Source organism: Chionomys nivalis, chromosome 2, assembly GCF_950005125.1.
Source record: "Chionomys nivalis chromosome 2, mChiNiv1.1, whole genome shotgun sequence".
Taxonomy (NCBI): Eukaryota; Metazoa; Chordata; class Mammalia; order Rodentia; family Cricetidae; genus Chionomys; species Chionomys nivalis.
Genome location: NC_080087.1, coordinates 110,296,322 through 110,313,273, shown reverse-complemented (window position 1 = coordinate 110,313,273; position 16,952 = coordinate 110,296,322). Strand labels below are relative to the sequence as shown.

The 16,952-nt window shown below is 52.6% G+C and overlaps 1 protein-coding gene across 1 annotated transcript; it reads left to right on the top strand.

Annotated features, from left to right (window-relative positions):
- Positions 1 to 1,548: 1,548 nt before the first annotated feature.
- On the top strand, positions 1,549 to 5,573 carry Ptma (prothymosin alpha). The gene is made up of 5 exons (XM_057763326.1): positions 1,549 to 1,792; positions 3,970 to 4,041; positions 4,264 to 4,357; positions 4,635 to 4,708; positions 4,841 to 5,573. Exons 1-5 carry the CDS (start codon positions 1,748 to 1,750, stop codon positions 4,886 to 4,888), a joined length of 333 nt encoding a protein of 110 aa, XP_057619309.1. The 5' UTR covers positions 1,549 to 1,747; the 3' UTR covers positions 4,889 to 5,573.
- The last annotated feature ends 11,379 nt before the right edge of the window (positions 5,574 to 16,952 follow it).

Below are 16,952 nucleotides of genomic sequence, written 5' to 3'. Positions count from 1 at the left end.
ATGCGGGCCGGCCACGTGCGGCTGGCGGGGAGATCCCGGGTCCAGCTGCGGCAGCGCCTCGACCCCGCGCATTCCTCCGCTTGCCCGGAGCTCGGTAAAGGGGCCTTCGGGTGGGGATGGGCCGAAGCGCCCGAGGGAACCGACAAGGGCAATTCGGTCTCCTCGCCTCGACCTCAAAGCTCTACAGAACTTGGCGTCCCTCCCCACTCCCGATTCCAAACTCCGGGTTTTCCTCACGCCCGCTTCCCTGGGAGACAGGCGGCAGGGCCGGCCAATGGCAGGACGCAAAGCGTCAACTTTGTGTTCGCCCGCCACTCTCGGCCAGTGGGCGCCGGTTTCTCCCAAGTCCCGCCTTCCGTGTCGGGCGCCCCCTACTGGCCAAACACGGTTGGACGCCGTCTGTCGCCATCTTGTGTGTGGCAAAGATCGCGTCTCAGAACCGGTTTATGGCCACTCCAGACTTTCTTCCCTAAGAACAAACTTCTTAGTTCGACAGCCAACTGCGATGGCGATTAAAACGGAGCGACCTAGCGTTCTAAAGTTGTTCGTGTGAGCTGGATCGCCACGTCACGCCACGCTTGCCGTGTCCATCGCCATCTTGAGTGTGGCATTCATTTCGGTTTTCTTTGCTCCAAGCCCCGCGTGGTTCCTCGAGTGGCTCAAGTTTGAAGGAACCCCGCCAGGACTGTCCCCAATGGCCTAAGAGACTAGTTTCCCGCCGTCGCGGCGTGTGCACATGCCCACGGGAGCCCCTAAAGTGTGAGGGAAGGGGGGTACAATCGATGGTCAGAGGCCGTCGCGACGGCAGACGCAGGCCAGCGTCCCGAGGCGCGGACGCCGCTCTGCGCGTGAGGCCGACGGCCTGTCCCGCTCGAGGGCACAAAGTCGCACCGGACGTCCAATCCCGCCGCACATGAGTGCCTAAGTGTGTGCTTGGCGCGAGGCCCGCGCACCAGCCGGTCCTGGACGGCCTCGAGGGAGGCGGCGGGAAAGGAGGACGGGGTGGGAGGCACGGGAGTCCCTGCGCCCGCCGCGCATCCACGCCCACTCGCACCGAAACAACTCTTGGTCGAAGGTGCGGGCCGCTCGTGGGCGCGGGAACCACGCGGGGCACCGCCCGGGGAAAGCGCCGCCCAGCACTCGCCTTCCCCTCCCCCTCGCGGGCAGCCCTGCTCCCCCTTCCCTCCCCCTCCTTCCGAGCAGTCGCGAGGGAGGGGGAGGGCGGGGGCTGGGCGGGCGGCTTTGCCGCGCTTTGGCCGTCTGCGTCAGAAGCCTTAGCAAAACAGCCGCGGGAGCGCGCGGCCGGGAGCGCGCGCGCACGAGCCCTCCTCCGCGGCCTCGCCGAGACCTAACAAATTCTAGACTCTGAATGACGGTACGGCGGGGGACTGCGCAGCGCGCGCCGCGCGGAGGCACTGCCGCTTTAAGCTCACTTGCCCATTGTTCGGAATCGGGCCAATGAGAAAACGCCCGCTCCCCGACCCCAGCCAATGGCGTGGGGCCTAGGGTGGTGGAGCACCGCCCACTAATCTATATTAAAGCTCCTGGCGCCGCGTGAGTCCCCCACTGGCTGCTCTGAAAAGCCATCTTTGCATTGTTCCCGGTGCTGCTCGGCGCTCGCTGCAGCCGCCTTCGCTGCCCGCCCGCCTCCTCCTCCTCCGCGGCGGACTCCGGCAGCTCTCTCGCCAGAGTCCTCGAACTCGATTCGTCTCGCCCTCGCTGCAGCGGATCACCGGCGTGCCCCACCATGTCAGACGCGGCCGTGGACACCAGCTCCGAGATCACCACCAAGGTGAGGCTGGACGCCGCCCGCCCCCTCGGGGTCCGCGCGCCGGCGCCCGTGCCGGGCTGGGCGCGTGGCGGCCGGCTCGAGCCGAGCCCGCCGTGACGGCTTCCCGGGGGGACCTCGCCGCCCTGCAGGCGCGCCGTGGCCCCGGACACCCACTCTTTGTGTGCGGGGGAGGGGGCGCGACGCGGCGCGGGCGTTCGTGCCGCCGTCGGTCGGGAGCGGGCCGATGGCCCACGGGTCGTCGCGGAACTTGGGGGGTGGGGGAGGACCGGGATGGGCTAGGCTGCGAGCCCACGAAACTTGGCGCGCCGCGCTGGAGCGGCGGCGGGGAGGAGCGGGGCCGGGCTGTGGGTCGCGGGGCCGCGGCCACGGGAAGAACTTTGAAACTCCGGCGCGTCGGAAGTGCGGGGGGCGCGTGTGTGGCGGCCGCGTTCCGCGCTGTTCTTTGTTCGGCGCCCGGGTTCGCGCCCTGCAGCGGGCGGCCCGGCGTCGGCTTATCCGGGATGACGCGGCTGGGGCGGCGGCGCCGCGGGAGTCTTGGCCCTCGGCCCCGGGTGGTCGTGGGGTGGCCGTGGAGGGGAGGGGGTTTGCTCTGGCGGACGGAGACCCCGCGCCGGTGGCGGACATCATCCCGCCGGCGATGTAAGTGTGGGACCGGGCGGCGAGCCCACGCGCCCGAGGGGGGAGGAAACGGAAAGTGAAGCGGCCGCACGGCGGAGCGGCTGGGGGCGCCCCCCGCCATAAGCCTGCAGCGGCCGCCGGGAGCCCGCGCACACTCGCGCCCCTGGCCACGCTCGCCCAGGCGGTGTCTCCGCCCTCGGGACGAGCCTGACGTTCAAACGCTTGGGTGTTCGCGCCCCGCGCGTTCTGCAGTGGCGGCTCGCGCCGGTCACCTTGGTGTCACTTGAAAATGCTGCCCCCCCCATCTTGGTCTTAGCGGGCGACCCTGTACCGAGGGGCCCCGAGCGCTCTTTGGAGCGGTGCCCGGCGGCCCCTGCACACTGACCTGCCAGCCGGGCTGCTGCCCTCCCCCAGGCGGGCCTCGACGGGAGTTTCTCTGAGGTGAATTCCCTCGAGGCTCGACGTGTCGCCCGGGGGAGTGAGTGCGCCCCCGACGCGCTCGAGGCTCGGAGCTGAGAAGCTCCCAGTGCCCGCTGGCCTCCCGCGGGACTTTGCGCGCCAAAACTAGAGGCGGAAGGTGCCTGTCGACCCTCGCTCGCGGCGGCGCCCACAGGGGGCGTCAAGTAGTGGCGCTCCAGCATGGAGCCCGCGCTCGCCCGGACCTCGGGTCTCCAGAGCCCGGGCGCACTCGCTGCCCCGGGCCACGTGCTCTTTGCGCGCGGTGCGTGCCGAGGCTCGCGCGCGTAGTTCGCTGAGTGAGAATTGTGCGCCTGCGCGTCGCTGCCACCCCGCCCCCACTCCCCCCCCGGGCTTCGGCCGCCAGGGGGCGGGAGTGGGCGCCCTGGGGTCCTAGGCAGGTTTCTGGTGGGCGCGAACCCGCCGGTGCCCACAGGTGATCCACGCCGCGGTGCGGCCTAGCGGCGCTCTGTGCCTGCGGCCCGAGTGGGAGTTGGGTTCAGCCACGCGATTGGAAAAAGTTAACAGCGGCGTGGGCTCTCGGCTGCAGTTTCCAGAGCCTGTGCATGACTTCCCGTGCCCGTGGAGGCCGGGACGTCCGCCGTGCAGAGCACGGGCTGCTGTGACTTGACGCTTGGCCAGGGCTTGGCCACAGCAGGCCCAGGCGCCTCCCGGTCCCCATCCGGATTCCCGTCCATCCCTGAGCGAGCGCTCCGCCATCAACAGGCTCCTCCCTCCACTACCTTATTTATTTATGGCACGGCACCCGGCCACCGCCTTCCAAGGAGGGTTTCTGAGGGGTGGAGCTCCCTCTAGCTGGAACGGGCGGCGAAGGGCGTGCAGGTGAGGGCGACAGTTCCCAAGCTTGTCTGCCCGGCCTGTCGGGTTTGTGGCTGTGCCATATGGTGGCCGAGACGCTCGAGTCGGTGCTCGAGTCTAGAAGATGGAAGTCCTAGGAGATTATCTGCTGTGACCGTCCTGACATTTCTCTAGGGGAGCCAGTGACTCCCGGCGTTAGTCATGGCTCAGCCTTGCCCAGTTCTCAGCACCTTGGCTGGCGTCGGTTATTCTAAAGTCTAACGGGTTTCCTCTTCCTTCTGAAGGACTTGAAGGAGAAGAAGGAAGTTGTGGAGGAGGCTGAGAATGGAAGAGACGCACCTGCCAATGGCAATGCTGTGAGTGTACCCCCGCTGGGGCTTCTGTTCCCGGTTTGTGCTCTTCGTTTTCAGCCTAGTTCAGGATGTGGATGGTGTTGGAGGATCAGGCAGGTTAAACCTTGTCAAACCCCCCAAAGTTTGGGAGGTGTGTGGTTAGCTGTACGGTGGACATTCATCTTGGTGAGGGGCGAGGTGCACTAGACATGAGATGGCTCATGATTGGTGTTTTCTATCGAGCAGAATGAGGAAAATGGGGAGCAGGAGGCTGACAATGAGGTAGATGAAGAAGAGGAAGAAGGTGGGGAGGAAGAGGAGGAGGAGGAAGAAGGTGACGGTGAGTAGTCTTGTTTCCTTAGGTTCCTTCCTTGGCCTTTGCTGCGAGAAGGGAGAGGTTGGTTCTGGGCACGTGGACCACATCCAGTTATGGTGTACCTACTGGTGCAGTCGGCCTGTTGGACCTAGTGCTCCACCTCTGCTGTTGGGCAGCTCTGATTTAAGAAACTTGATCTGTTTTCCGGCCTGTCCACCTCACAGGTCTCACAGGTCAGGGCCAATGATGGCTGTAATTTGAGGACAGTGGTTTTATGTGGCCCTTAATCCATTCTCTCCAGGTGAGGAAGAGGATGGAGATGAAGATGAGGAAGCTGAGGCTCCTACGGGCAAGCGGGTAGCTGAAGACGATGAGGTAGGCCTTGGTTTGGGATGTGAGGTTGGTTCTAGCTGCGGTGGGCTACAGTGATGCTGAGAGGGACTTCTGTAAGATGGGGAGGGGTCTGTAGCCGACCTGCAGTGAGGGGGCTGATTGTTTCCTGTGCAGGATGATGATGTTGACACCAAGAAGCAGAAGACTGACGAGGATGACTAGACAGCAAAGGAAAAGCTAAACTAAGGCCGCCGTGACCTGTTCACCCTCCACTTCCCGTCTCAGAATTTAAACGTGGTCACCTTCGAGTAGAGGAGCAGGCCCCGCCCGCCCACAGCGGGCAGTGCCACCCACAGATGACATGCGCTCTTCACCAACCCACCAAAACCACAACATGAATTTGCAACAGGGGAGGAAAAACCAAAACTTCCAAGGCCCTGCTTTTTTTCTTAAAAATACTTTAAAAGGAAAATTTGTTTGTATTTTTTATTTACATTTTATATTTTTGTACATATTGTTAGGGGTCAGCCATTTTTGATGATGACGGTGACCAGACCAGCCTTCAGAGCGTTCTCTGTCCTACTTCTGACCTTACTTGTGGTGTGACCATGTTCATTATAATATCAAAGGAGAAAAAAAACCTTGTAAAAAAAAAACAAAAACGACAACAAAAAAACAATCTTATTCCGAGCATTCCAGTAACTTTTTTTGTGTATGTACCTAGCTGTACTATAAGTAGTTGGTTTGTATGAGATGGTTAAAAAGGCCAAAGATAAAAGGTTTCTTTTTTCTTCCTTTTTTTTTTTGTCTATGAAGTTGCTGTTTATTTTTTTGGCCTGTTTGATGTATGTGTGAAACAATGTCCAACAATAAACCGGAATTTTATTTTGCTGAGTTGTTCTAACAACGTTGTCAAGTCTCGTTTTTGTGTGTGCGTGCTTAGTTCTTTGAGTCGTATTTCCTGTTCCCTGAACTTTATGCCTGCACCTGAGTTGTGTGCCACAGGCAGTTTACCGCCTGTTTTCTTGGTAAGGTGTAGTGTTGGTGAGGGACTGGAGTAGAACAGGTTAGGTGTGGGAGGCCTTGATAAAGCTGTGGTTAAGAGCATATTGGGAGGTCCTTGGGTCAGTCCTTTCTTGCTGGGATGGTCACTGGGTGCCAGATGTGAACTGGAAAAATGTTCTGGATGTGGAGCCGTTGTTAGTGGCACAGGCCAAGTAAACCTGTGCCAAGTTCTTCCTGGGCTGCTGTCCTTGTAATACGCTGCTTAGTGGTTCCCCCTAGTGGTGGCTCATGGTACTTGCTAAGCCTTTAGGTTCTTAAGCTCTTAGGGAACTGGTGGTTTTCACTTTGCCCTTGAGCATGTAGAGGAGACCTGGCAATTTGTTTTTTAGACTTGGATGAGGACATCTTGTAGGGAGGGGTATGCCAGGTTGTGTTGCAACCCAGAGTTGGGATATTGCTGTGTACTTGGAATATGGAACGCCTTGCCTTAGCTCATACAACTTCAAGGTGGGTAAAGGTTGGGCTGTAAGTATATGGGAGAAGACCTTTCCTGGTGTGCAATGGGGACTGAGGGGGTGGGCACTGAATCCACCTTCAGGGACCTCAGGTGGTAGCTAGTTTAAGAAAAGTCTGGACTGGACCTCTGTTCCCCAAAGATAACATTTAACTCCAGGGAGGGAAATGGGAGGTGGGGAGGAGGTGGAAATTTTTTTTTTTAAATATTTATTTATTATGTGTACAATGTTCGGTCTGTGTGTATGCCTGCAGGCCAGAAGAGGGCACCAGACCTCATTATAGATGGTTGTGAGCCACCATGTGGTTGCTGGGAATTGAACTCAGGACCTTTGGAAGAGCAGGCAATGCTCTTAACCACTGAGCCATCTCTCCAGCCCGAGATGGAAATTTTTAATAAGACATTGCAACTCCAGGGATCCAGCTTCCAATGGGGGTTGTACCTTAAATATCCTCAACTGCACTTGCTCTTCAGGGATCCTCTCCATTTGCTCTAAGGAATAACCTGGTCAGGAAAAAAGTGTTCAAGAGGAGCAAATTAGTCAAGTCAGGACATTTAAAATTACAGGCTGGGCGTGGTTGTTAACAACTTGGAGGTCAGCCTGGTGTCCAAAAGCAAGTTCCATGACAGCCAGGGCTGTTAGAACAGAAAAATACTGTCTCAAACTGAAGTTCTTTAGTGTCGTGGATCCTGAACCCCAATAAGGACAAAGGAAACAGACAAAGAAGTCAGAGATAGAGAAATCTGGAGGTGAGAAAGCATTGCCCAGGAATGGAAAAGAGTGGGAGGGTCAATCAGGGTGATGCAGGGAGAGATGGGTAGACACAAGGCAGCAGGAGAAAGACCAAACTCACATCTGATCTTATATATAGGTAGATACCACTGCAGTCTCACCTTCCAAACCGGCCTGGTTCATCTCACCTTGGGCACCGAGGACTTTGCTGTAGCCACTGTTCTTCCTGCTCAGCATCATTCAGCCTGAATGTTGGGACCGTTTGGAGTCCTGGCCTCCAGCTGCTCTCCCCTGCCAGTGACCTTTACTTGGCCTTCTGATTTGTGCTACTGAAAGCTGTGTCCAACTCTGCTTCCTAAGCATGTGTTGCCTTGTCCTTGACTGAGGATCAGGGAGGTTTTCACTTGCTGGCCCACCTGACTGTTGGGTATATAAGCCTCTGTGGTGCTATTCAATAAAGGGCTTCTTTACCAGTGACTAGAGGTGTGTGTCTCTGCTCCAGACGCCACAATACAGGAGTAGTAACGTAATGTCACGTAGTACAGGTAGGCACTACACCCAAATATATCCCAGATCAGAGACTGGGGCTTTGGTGAAACCCTGTGTACCCACCCATTCTTTATTTCCGTGCTGGTTCCTCCAGGGAAGAAACCCAACCTCATCCCAGAACAGTTGGGTCACTCTTGGGGTTTCACTAGACGCCAGTGCAGGAAGGGGAGGCCTGTAAAGTTGGTGAAAGGCTATGTGCTCCACATGTTAACAGCTGTGCATTGAGCTGGCAGCTGCTGAACTTGTTGAGGTTCAACACGTAGAACATACTGACCTGAGGGGAGCCAGTGAGTGAGTCTTGCTGGTGGGGGTCAATCTTTTGGAAAATAGGGACAGTAATGTGAGGCTTGAACGAAGGCCCCACTCCCTGTTGACTTCCTAGTTCTCTAGTACACCCAGATGTACACTGAGCCTGCATCCCATTCCAGCAGGTAAGTTCTCATTTCTCTAGAGATTAGTCCTGGGAACTGCCGCCCTTCCTAGAAAATATATACTTTTCCCTGGTCCCAAGTATAGCACGCGTGCACACACAAGCCTGGGGACCTTTCCAAATGGTTCAGGATCACCAAGATACCGCTGCTGCTGACCTCTCCGACGCCTAGGAAAGTACTGGAAGATTCATGAACAACGGGCGCCCTCTGGTGGGCACATAGCTGCAGGGGCTCAAATGGTGTGTGAGATCAAGAAAGCCCTTTCAATGGGCCAGGTCCAGGGAGGTACCTTCCCTTCCGTTAGACTTGCCTCCCTCTCTCTTGCTGGAACCTTAGTCAATATGGATTCAGTGTCATTCCCATGCTACCACAACACAGCTCATGTCTCATTCCAAGGACCTTGTCCTTTTTCTGGAGGGGAGATCCTAGGACTTCCCAAAAACAGAGCTGAGGCCCTCCAGTGCTAGAGCATCCCCTGAGATACAAGGTCTTGGGCTGCCCTCAGGGACCAGCATTGCAGTTACATGCTCTGTTTTCAGTTGCTGCAGATGTGCACAGTGCCCTCCTGGGACCAGCTCAGCTCTGTCAGGATTGTATCTGTGTCCCTGCCTGCCTCGGGCTTCAGACCTCTCTTGTGATCCCCTCTGTGATTTTTGTAGACCGCACTGTATCCAGCTTTATTTGGGGCCTCTCTTAGTGTGGTCTAGTCCCACAGGCCTGGCCTCCTCTGACAAATCCAGCAGCCGAGCCCTGATACACAAATACTTCAATTCTGTAGCATGGCCAGCTTGTTAGCATCACAAGGATAGAACCATCCAAGGAGCCGGGCGGTGGTGGCGCACGCCTTTAATCCCAGCACTCGGGAGGCAGAGGCAGGCGGATCTCTGTGAGTTCGAGGCCAGCCTGGTCTAGAGCTAGTTCCAGGACAGGAACCAAAAGCCACGGAGAAACCCTGTCTCGAAAAATAAAAAACATTAAAAAAAAAAATAAAAAAAAGATGAAGAACCATCCAAGGAAGGGTGGAAGAGCGGTAGCCCGAGAACTTCCTCGCTGGATACCTTAGCTCTGAACTTGGAGGAGTTATGGATGCCTAACTAGGGAAAGAACGGAATGGGATTAAGGATATCTGGCCCACTGTGCTCATAGATTGGGCGAATGGTCGCTAAGTGCAATGCTTGGAGAAAATGCTGTCAGCTGGTACTTGGTGGTGTGGACTCCATGATGTTCTTAGCATGGGCAAGGGACACAGCTTGGAGCACACATGCCCAGAGCCTCTCCATCAAAGCTGCTCCCATAATAACAAGTACTAGCTGGTCACTCAAGACTCTTGTATCCTCTATCCTTTCGGTGATGACTGCCTGAGAGTGTTTCCTTTTCCTCCTGGAGAATATTCTTCATATAACTCTCAGGCCAGTCTGAGGTAGAACTTGCTGGTCCTGGCTGCACTGAGTGGCACATGACCCAAGATGCCCAATCAGAGGGAGCCCTAGATTTTTTTTTTTATAATTTAATTATTATGTATATTGTGTTCTGCCTGCATGTATTCCTACAGGCCAGGGCACCAAATCTCATTACAGGTGGTTGTGAGCCACCATGTGGTTGCTGGAAATTGAACTCACGACCTTTGGAAGAGCAGGCAAAGCTCTTACCCAATGAGCCATTTTTCCAGCCCCTAGATTTTTTTTTTTTTAATTTAAAAGTTTTTACATTATAGTTGGGCAGTGGTGGCACACGTCTTTAAATCCAGCACTTAGGAGACAGAGGTTGACGGAACTCTGAGTTCAAGGCCAGCCTGGTCTACATATGTAGTTACAGGACAGCCGGAGTTACACAGAGAAACTCTGTCTTAAAACAAAACAAAACAAAAATTACATTCTATCTATTTATTTACTTATTTTTATTTTTCAAGACAGAGTTTCTCTGTGTAGCCCTGGCTGTTCTGGAACTAGCTCTGTAGAACAGGTTAGCCTTGAACTCACAGAGATGTGCCTGCCTCTGCCTCCGGTGTGAGTACTGGGATTAAAAGAATGAACCACCATCACCTAGACGTCATATTTTTTAAAATTAAAATATTATTTTATTATTTGTATATTAATAGGTGTTTTACCTACATATATGTACATGCACTATGTGTGTAGTACCCATAGAGGCCAGAAGAGGGCATCAGACACCCCAGAGGTGGAGTCACCATGGTTGTGTGCTGACATGTGGGTGCTGGGCAAATCCTACCCTGCCCTCTGGAAGAGCAGCCAGTGCTCCAGACCCCTGAGCCATCTCTCTAGACCCAACTTATTTATTTATTTTAAATATTTATTTATTATGTATACAATATTCTGTCTGTGTGTATGCCTGCAGGCCAGAAGAGGGCACCAGACCCCATTACAGATGGTTGTGAGCTACCATGTGGTTGCCGGGAATTGAACTCAGGACCTCTGGAACACCAGGCAGTGCTCTTAATCACTGAGCCATCTCTCCAGCCCCAACTTATTTATTTTTAAACAATTATTTTTTCTTCTTTTAAAATATTTAGGGGCTAAAATATTTAGGGGCCGGGCGATGGTGGCGCACGCCTTTAATCCCAGCACTCGGGAGGCAGAGGCAGGCAGATGTCTGTGAGTTCGAGACCAGCCTGGTCTACAGAGCTAGTTCCAGGACAGGTTCCAAAGCCACAGAGAAACCCTGTCTCGAAAAACCAAAATAAATAAATAAATAAATAAATAAATAATATTTATATTTACCTGGGTGGTGGTGGCACATGCCTTTAATCCCAGCACTCGGGAGGCAGAGGCAGGCGGATCTCTGTGAGTTCGATACCAGCCTGGTCTACAAGAGCTAGTTCCAGGACAGGCTCCAAAAAACCACAGAGAAACCCTGTCTCAAAAAAACAAAACAAAAACAAAACAAAAAAAAAAAGATGGGAGGGTGGTGCAGTGTTGAGATGGTTCCGTGGGTCATGGTGCCTGGTGCTAAGCCTGACAGCCTAAGTCTGACCTAAAGGGCCCTTGTGGAAAGAGAACACTGATTTCTGCAAGTTGTCCTTTGACCTCCCCGTGAACACCATGGCAGATAAGTGCCCATACCCATGAATGCACACATTAAACAAATAAGTAAATGTAACTGAAAAAGTAAAACAAGGGTGTGGAAAGATGGCTCAGTTATTAATTTCAAGTACTTCCTGCTCTTTCACAGGACCCCAGTTTGATTCCCATGTACCTATATTAGGTGACTCATAACTGCCTAAAACTCTGGTTTTAGACCAGGCTGTCCTTGAACTCACAGAGATCCGCCTGCCTCTGCCTCCCTGGGTGGTGTATTTAAAGGCGTGCGCCACCACCGCCTGGTTCCCTCCTACCTTTTTGAGACAGGGTCTCACTGGCCCTTGCTATCCTTCTGTAGACAAGGCTGGGCTTGAACTCAGAAATCTGCCTGCTGATGCCTTCTGAGTGCTGGGATTGAAGGTATGTGCCACCACATCCAGTGCATTCTATTTACTTATTCTTTTGGAAAATGTGTGTGGCATACACACAGAGGACAGCTTGTGAGTCAGTTCTTTCCTTCTACCGAGTGAGTGCCGAGGATCAAAACCAGGTGGGCAGGCTTAGCAGCTAGTGCCTTTGCCTGCTGAGCCATTTTGCCAGCTTTTTTGTTTGTTGGTTTGTTTTGGTTTGGTTTTGAAACAGGGTTTCTCTGCATAATAGCCTTGGCTGTCCTGGAACCCCCGTGTATACCAGGCTGGCCTGGAACTCACAGGGATCCACCTGCCTTTGCCTCCTGAGTGCTGGGATTAAAGGTGTGCACTACCACTGCCTGGTGCCTGGCTAGCATGGATGTTTTTGTATGTATGTATGTATGTATGTATGTATGTATGTATGTATGTGTGTGTGTGTGTGTGTATGTATGTACATGTGCTATGCGTGTGCCAGAAGAGGGTGTTGAAGCCCCTGAAACTGGAGTTATAGATGGTTATGAGCCACCATACGAGTTGGTCTTGGGAACTGAACTCAAGTGCTCAGCAAGAGCAACAGTTGCCTGAACCACCGAGCCATCACTCTGACTTCCAAACGCCAGCCTTACCAGGATCCTGATTTCTCTCTGAGTCCTTTTCCACAGATGGGGTGTGACCCAAGGCCATCTGCCTGGCCCACCTCGCAGCCTCTGCCCAAAGCTTCTTTCCCTTTTTTCAGCCTCTGATGAGTTCAGACTTTGCAGCTTTACTGTTCTTGCTTTGTGGGGGTGTCCTCACCCCTCACCCCTCAGTTGCTCGGACAGGCTTCGGATAAGGAGGAAGCCTCCCGCTCCTCCTGCCCCAGCACGATCAGGCGGCTTGAAGTCAGCCAGAAGAAGGCAAGCCTGAGAAGGGAGGGGAGAGCCATCTGTTTGTTGAAATGATAGGAAAAGGTTTTTTTTCCTTTGTCCTTGCAAAGGGCCCACTGGGCCTTTGGCGCACCCAAGAGTGCTGAGTCTCCCTGAAGGTTTAACGTGTAGTTCTCTAAATTTATTTGACCTGGATTTTTTTCAATAGAGCCTATTAACATACTGAAGGACACTGGCGTCTCAAAAAAGCTGATCTTGCAAAACACAGACCCTTGTCAGGGCTCAGGAAGTATGTGCTGAACTAGTCAGGGGGTGGAATCCTCTGGGAATTGGTCCTTCAGTCTAGCTTAGAACCCTGCTTAGGCTGCTTCTTTTTGTGGTCGCAGGCAGTCTGGGGTTGCACTTGGCACCGAGAGGAGCCTGTGTGCCCTTGGCCAGGGATGTAACTGGTTTAGGTGGGTTGAGGAGACAGCAGTGTTGAAACTGGTAGAGAACTATCTGGGAAGCATCCCCACCCTTTTGGGGTCCGAAAAAACACCCCATGCAGGATGTGTCGTGACTGTAATCCACATCCAGGAGGTTGAAGCAGGAGGATTACTAGGAGTTTCAAACCATCCTGGGCTATTTGGTAATACCTAGTCTCAAAATAAAATAACAACAAAAGAGAAAAGACACGCATAAGGCAGCACACACTCTAAAATGTATCTTATGAGCCGGGTGGTGGTGGCGCACGCCTTTAATCCCAGCACTCGGGAGGCAGAGGCAGGCGGATCTCTGGGAGTTCGAGACCAGCCTGGTCTACAAGAGCTAGTTCCAGGACAGGCTCCAAAACCACAGAGAAACCCTGTCTCGAAAAACCAAAAAAAAAAAAAAAAAAAAAAAAAGTATTTTATGTATTTGTGTGTGGGCACGGATTCGGGTGCACACATGGAGGAATGCGTGCCAGGAATGCATGTGCAGCCAGAGGACAACTTGTAGAAGTTGGGTCCATGGACTGAATTTACCTACTAAGCCATCCTACGAGCCCCACATACGTACTCTTTACCAAGAAATTGCACTACCAGGAAACCATCTTAGGGACAGCAGAACTGTTGGGGTCACCAGTTAAAAAAGGGCCAAATGCTAAACTGTCCATCAGGAGGAAGAGTGTTGGCCAGGAGCATTGAGAGATTGCTTTTTTTGCTTTGTATGACCTCAATCTTGGCTCAGTCCAGAAATAACACAGGAACTGGGTTGATTTGTTGGTTGGCTTCCCCCCCCCCATTTCTCTTTTTCTTTTGTGAGACAGAGTTTCTCTGTATAAAGTCCTGCTGTCTTGGAACTCACTTTTGTAGACCAGGCTGGTCTCAAATCCACTGAGATCCACCTGCCTCTGCCTCCTGAGTGCTGGGACAAAAGGTGTGCACAGTGTTTCTTGTGTTCCAGGCTGGATTTGAACTGCCTTCATATCCTGGGTGCTGGGATTATAGGCGTGAGACATTATATGCCTGACAAGAAACTGCCAATGTGAGACATGTGCCTTGGCTTCTTTTTTCTTTCCCCCAGAGACAGAGTTCTTTTCTTTTCTTTTTTTTTTTTTTTGGATTTTCGAGACAGGGTTTCTCCATAGCTTTTGGTTTCTGTCCTGGAACTAGCTCTTGTAGACCAGGCTGGCCTCGAACTCACAGAGATCTGCCTGCCTCTGCCTCCCGAGTGCTGGGATTAAAGGCGTGCGCCACCACCGCCCAGCAGGAGACAGAGTTTTCTTGTGTAGCCTTGGCTGTCCTGGAACTCCCTCTGTAGATCAGGCTGGCCTCGAACTCACAGAGATCTACATGCCTTTACTACAGGATTGAGTGCTGGGATTAAAGGTGTGTGCCACCACTGCCTGCCAGCCAGAGTACCCTTCTTTCTAGTGCTACACATAAGTTTGTTTGGTTTTGAACATTTTTAAAATTTATTTTATTTATGTGTGTGCTTTTGCCTGAATGTGTGTCTATGTAGCACATGCAGGCCTGGTACCTGCTGAGACCCGAAGAAGGTATCAGATCCCCTGGAACTTGAGTTAGGGACAGTTGTGAGTCCCCATGTAGGTGATGGGAACTGAACCCAAGTCCTCTCTCTGCAAGAGCAGCAAGTGCTCTTAACTACTGAGCCATCTCTCCAGCCCCAGTACAAATAGTTTTGAACATGGCAGGGAAGCTCATTTTAACATATGGAGAGAAATGGTGAGATGTGCACGCCTTTAACCCCAGCACTCAGGAGGCAGGCAGAGCTCTGTGAGTTTGAGGACAGCCTGGTCTACATGGTGAGTTCCAGGACAGCCAGGGCTACATAGAGAAATCCTGTCTCAAAAAATAAATAAATAAAATTAAATAAAAAAGTCAAGAGAAAAGTTGATACAAAATTGTGTGTATAATATAATCCAGCTGGAGAGATGGCTCAGAGGTAAAGAGCATTGGCTGCTTTTCTAGAGGTCCTGAGCTCAATTCCCAGCAACTACATGGTGGCTCACAGTCATCTATAGTGAGATCTGGTGCCCTCTTCTGGCCTGCGAGCGTACATACAAGCAGAACACTGTATACTGTAGCGCGCCAAGGCGCTCTGCGCACCATGGCGCTGTCAGCTGTCATGTTCCGATGTAGCGCGCCACGGCGCTCTGCGCGCCAGGCGCTTTGCGCACCTCGGCACTGTCAGCTGTCATGTTCACAGGGTCTGGCACTAAGCCCGTTGCTGCCATTTGCTAGTGTCCCTAGTAGAAAACAACTTCTGCGCACGCTCGCTACCGGCCCAAGAGTGGTTTGAATCCACCTATCAATTGCTCACACGTCTTGCTCACGCAATTGCATCAGTGTGGGCCGAGCCAATCAAGCAATGACACATCATAGGCGGACCAGGCACTGTATATATTCCCCGCTCGGTCGGGCTCGGGGTCTTTTCGCCTCCATCTTATCTTCAGTCTTCTGCTCTCCAATAAAGTACGTTCCAAGAAGAATCCTGTTGTGGTCGTCTTCTCTGCTGGCAGAGTTGCGCGCCGCAGTATACATAATAAATAAGTCTTTAAAAATTGTATATATAGGGCTGGAGAGGTGGCTTAGTGGTTAAGAGCATTGCTTGCTCTTCCAAAGGTCCTGAGTTCAATTCCCAGCAACCACATGGTGGCTCACAACCATCTGTAAAAGAGGTCTGGCGCCCTCTTCTGGCCTTCGGGCATACAGACAGAATATTGTATACATAATAAATAAATAAATATTTAAAAAAAAAAATTGTATATATAATATAATCTGATTAAATAAGACCTGGTGGGCTGGGGGTATAGTTCAGTAGTACATCGCTTGTATAGATATGCAAGGGCCTGGGTCGGAACCCCAGCACCACAGAGCGAAATGAAACACAGAAGCAAAGGGCTGAAGAGGTGGCTCAAGGTTAGGCACTTGTACTCGCTGCTCTTACAGAGGTCTAGGGTTCAGTGCCCAGCGCCCATGTGGTGACTACCAACCATCCATTCTCTACTTCAGCAGATCCACCAACAACTTCTGACCCCTGTGGGCATCAGGCATGCATGCCGTGCACATATGTCTACGTAGGCACAACACTCATACATATAAAACAAAAGAAGTAAAGAGCTAGAGCTAAAGAATTTTTCTTTACAGTGAGAATATGAACTTTTTCATTGAAAAGAAAGGGAGAGGGCTATTGAGTGATCAATTGGAGCGGGGAGAGGAAGGCAGAGAGGGAAGGGAGAGAAGCAGATGAAGAAATAAAAGGCAAGGTGGTGGGTTCATAGATCCACGAGGACCCCTAATCTTGTGTCTCTGCCTCCTTGTGTAGGTCCAGCCGCTCACCCCGAGTCCAGGAAGACCATGGAGGGCGGCCAGGGGAACTAAAGGTTCTGTGTGGTAACTGAGCAGTCAGTGAGGGGATGGAGGGCGAGGTGAGGGTGTAACAGATGTTGTGATGAATTGGCACACAGTATGTTCTGGATCCACAATAGTTTAAAACAAAACAGCTTGGTCAAGGGAACAGGAAGAAAATGGAAGAATACATGTGTGTGTTCGCACATTCGAGTGCATGTGTGTATGAGATTGCCAAAGAATTAATTCATGGAAGGAAAAAATATTGTCAAGGAGCAAGGAGCAGTGCGCCTAGACAGGGATTCTTTTTTTTTTTTTTTTTTTAACATTTATTTATTTATTATGTATACTATATTCTGTCTGTGTGTATGTCTGCAGGCCAGAAGAGGGCACCAGATCTTATTACAGATGGTTGTGAGCCACCATGTGGTTGCCGGGAATTGAACTCAGGACCTTTGGAAGAGCAGGCAGTACTCTTAACCACTGAGCCATCTCTCCAGCTCCTAGACAGGGATTCTTGAAACACAAAAGATGCTCACGGGAGGCAAAGGGTCAGGTGCAGTCTAGAAGTGGGACGTCTGGGAGGAGCCACTAGGGGGAGACAGAGGGGAGGCAGTGGCTTTGGAGTAAGGAGGGCAAGGAGGGGTAAGACACTTCTAGAAGAAAGTCTGAAATATAGGGGAGGGGCAGGAGTGGAGGGGACGTAAAGCTTAAAGGCTTGCCTCCCTCCCTCCCTCCCTCCCTCCCTCCCTCCCTCCCTCCCTCCCTCTCTTCTTTAGAAAAAATCTTCATATGAGTATCTTGCTTGCATGTATGCATGAGCTCTACGTGTGGTCTGGTACTTGTGGAAGCCGGAAGTGGAGGTCTCATTCCCTGGAACTGGAATTACAGATGGTTGCGAGCTGCC